The sequence below is a fragment of the Hoplias malabaricus genome, chromosome 14 (assembly GCF_029633855.1).
Source record: "Hoplias malabaricus isolate fHopMal1 chromosome 14, fHopMal1.hap1, whole genome shotgun sequence".
In the NCBI taxonomy this organism is placed as follows: domain Eukaryota; kingdom Metazoa; phylum Chordata; class Actinopteri; order Characiformes; family Erythrinidae; genus Hoplias; species Hoplias malabaricus.
Window position 1 is genome coordinate 23,808,393 of NC_089813.1, and position 3,178 is coordinate 23,811,570.

The 3,178-nt window shown below is 44.2% G+C and overlaps 1 protein-coding gene across 1 annotated transcript; it reads left to right on the top strand.

Moving 5' to 3' along the window:
- The first annotated feature begins 233 nt into the window (after nucleotides 1–233).
- Nucleotides 234–2,683, top strand: cldn5a (claudin 5a). The gene has a single exon (XM_066643637.1). The coding sequence runs from the start codon at nucleotides 453–455 to the stop codon at nucleotides 1,098–1,100; it is 648 nt and encodes a 215-aa protein (XP_066499734.1). The 5' UTR covers nucleotides 234–452; the 3' UTR covers nucleotides 1,101–2,683.
- Nucleotides 2,684–3,178: the final 495 nt, after the last annotated feature.

A 3,178-nucleotide genomic window follows, 5' to 3' on the forward strand; every position in this document is an offset into this window, starting at 1 on the left:
TATGCATATTGTATAGTACATTTGTATGCATTGTCTATTAATGGGTGTTGAGATGCAGCGTTCTACTCCTCTCTCTCCCGGGTCTTCGCTGCCCTTCTCCCTCATTGTTTTAACCGCTCAATTCCCCTCGATTCTTATTGGTCATTCGCAGGAGGCGCGCCGCACTGATTGGCTGGAAGTTTTAAGTTTAGGTTCGAACCCCCCCTCCTCCTCTCTGACTCCTGTGCTGTTATTCTAATTCTCCTCCACTTGTTTCTTGGGGCAGTGAGAGGAGAGTCCGTTACGTGGAGAACACAGGAGCGGAGGGATGTACTCTACCTGAACAAACCCAGAACAAAGACAGAAACCAGCTGCTTCTTTGTTTGTTTGTGACTTGGTAGAAGTTGTTTTTTCCCCTTTCCGTCCCCTGATTTCTCAGAGTTATCTGAAGCAGTCCAAAGAGAAGCGGGGAAATGGCCTCTGCGGGTCTGGAGATCCTGGGTCTGACGCTGTGCGTGCTGGGCACGCTGATGGAGATGGTCGCGTGCGGTTTGCCCACGTGGAAGGTGACGGCGTTCATTGAGGCGAACATCGTGGTGGCGCAGACGATCTGGGACGGACTGTGGATGTCGTGCGCGGTGCAGAGCACGGGCCAGATGCAGTGCAAGTTGCACGACTCCCTGCTGGCGCTCCCACCCGACCTGCAGGCGGCGCGTGCCCTCACCATCGTATCCTCCGTGCTTGGCGTGCTGGCGCTCACCGTGGTGGTGGCGGGCGCGCAATGCACAAACTGCCTCCGTGAGGAGCGGCTGAAAGCGCGCGTGGTGGCCGGCGGCGGAGTGCTCTACATTTTGAGCGGCGTGCTCGTGCTCGTGCCCCTCTGCTGGATGGCCAGCAACATCATCTCGGACTTCTACAACCCGCAGGTGCCCACGGCCAAGAAGCGCGAAATCGGCGCCGCGCTCTACATCGGTTGGGCGGCCACAGCGCTATTGCTCCTCGGCGGCTCCGCGCTCTGCTGCTCGTGCCCGCAAAATAACACGGGTTACTCCGTCAGCTACGCGCCCACCAAGCGGCCCGCGACCACCAACGGGGACTACGACAAGAGGAATTACGTCTAGGACGCTTTAAGACATGTTTCCATGTTTGATTCCTTCGGCACCTACTGTACGTTTCTTATAGTCGCCTGCAAAATTTGGGCACACTTGCGCCAGTGACTTAATGAAGTACCTGCACACACTGGGGAGAATGTGAAGTATATAGTATGCCAGACCTTTTGAAGAGGCCATATTTTACGCCCCCCCCCCACTGTAAATAATGCGGTTTTATCTTAACTTTTAAATGCTAGTCACAAAGCTGTCTTAAACATGGGTAAGAATCGTTCAGTGAACTTCTAATAAGGAGTAGGAAAGTGCAAACGACACCTCTTTGTTCTTTGAACATATTCCTATAATTTTTTAAAGTTTATTTTAGGCAGCCAAATATAAAGTGACCTTTTTATTTCAAACATTTGCAGTTACGGTGTGGTGTTTTTAAACCTGCAAAAAAATTAATGTGTGCACTACAATTTACAGAAACCTAGCATATATTACAGGGAAAAAACTCCCTGCTGGGGATGCTAAAAATTTCCACTTTTAGAAGCAACATGTTGCTTTATCTGAGGTGTCCAAACTTTTGCATAAGGCTGTAACTATATAAAACAATAAATGGTTTGTGTGTGTGTTTTTAAATGATCCATCACAGACTTTTCTACTACTGAAAGGCTGGTATGGACTGTGGACCTTTTTTATTCTTGGATATTTTTCTTATTTGTTGTGTTTTGGTGTACAATTTCACAAAGATGCCTGAAATACTGAAAATAGATAAAGGCAGCGTTAATTTTAGGTACCTTCACAGCAAAATCCCCAGTGGTGAATATAAAACCTCACCTAGGATCTTTTTTTTTTTTGCTTAGAATCCCTACTTCCTGACTAAAAACTCAAGAACAAGCACAGAAATTTAAACTGGGATTAGTTGATGTCTGGGAAGTTGTTTTTAGTTGTTTTTGTAACTTAAAATTAAGTAAGCTGAATAGAAGGGCAATTACCAAGGTAGTTATTCAACACTGGAATCAACAGTAAATACATTCCAAATGTTTTTTCAGATTAATTAAATGTCTTTAAATGAAATGTGCATTCAACACTGTTCCAGTAGCATGTTAACGATGGGGGTTTTGCTGTGTTGTTTTCAGTGTAGGCCAAAATCATGTATTTAGATTTACACTTTAGGCATTTTGATATTTTGTGTTGTTAACCATTATCAAAATGTCTTATCATTACTTATCATACATTGCTTTGTATTGGATGACTGGACAGCAAGAAATGTCCAGAGATTATTTCCAAACACGGACCACCATTGTGGACACAGCTGGATAAGACGGCAACTCCTAGTTGAACAAAACCCATCCACTCTAAGGTGCTCATCAAGTGAGTGCTCTGAAGGACAGTCCAGACTAAGCAGGATCCAGAAGTGCTTTCCAGCGTGAAATTAACTTAGCTGGACTTCCACTGTTTTGTCTGAACTTTTAATAACATCACCAAGTGCCAAAAGCTGTCTGCAGTAGTCTACATCTACTTTGGTTAAAACGTATATTTTTGTAACTTTTGAAAAATGATTGTTTGTTTTTTTAAAATATTGTTTTGAATAAACATTTATTATGACACCATATATGACCATTTAATTGGTTGGAAAGAATACAGCTGTCCCAGATTGGAAGATCGATCACAACTTTCTTCAAACATGCTTTGAAAATAAGCTGTTTTACTTTTCTGTGTTCTGGTAATATCTTTCACTTCTCCAACACCCCACCACCCTCTCTTCAAAACACACCCACCCAAACACAGGCACATGGTTGCGCGCACACACACACACGCACCTCCTAACAGCCAACGGATTGTCCTCGCGTGATTGCTTGACCATCACCGGTCTTAATTATACTCCCTGAAAGCTTTCACCTACCATAACATGGCGTTACACTTCAGTAGGCAGCCAATTACAGAAGTTTTTATTGTCCATATGTTCCCATGTTAGCCACATAGAAGAAAAACACAGAGAAATTCATTATGTGATTAAAGTTAGCTTGTGTTCAAGAACAGACCAGTGTTTCAGAGAGAGAAAAAAAATCTGATTAAGAGTGCGCTTTGTTGGTTGCACCTTTGGA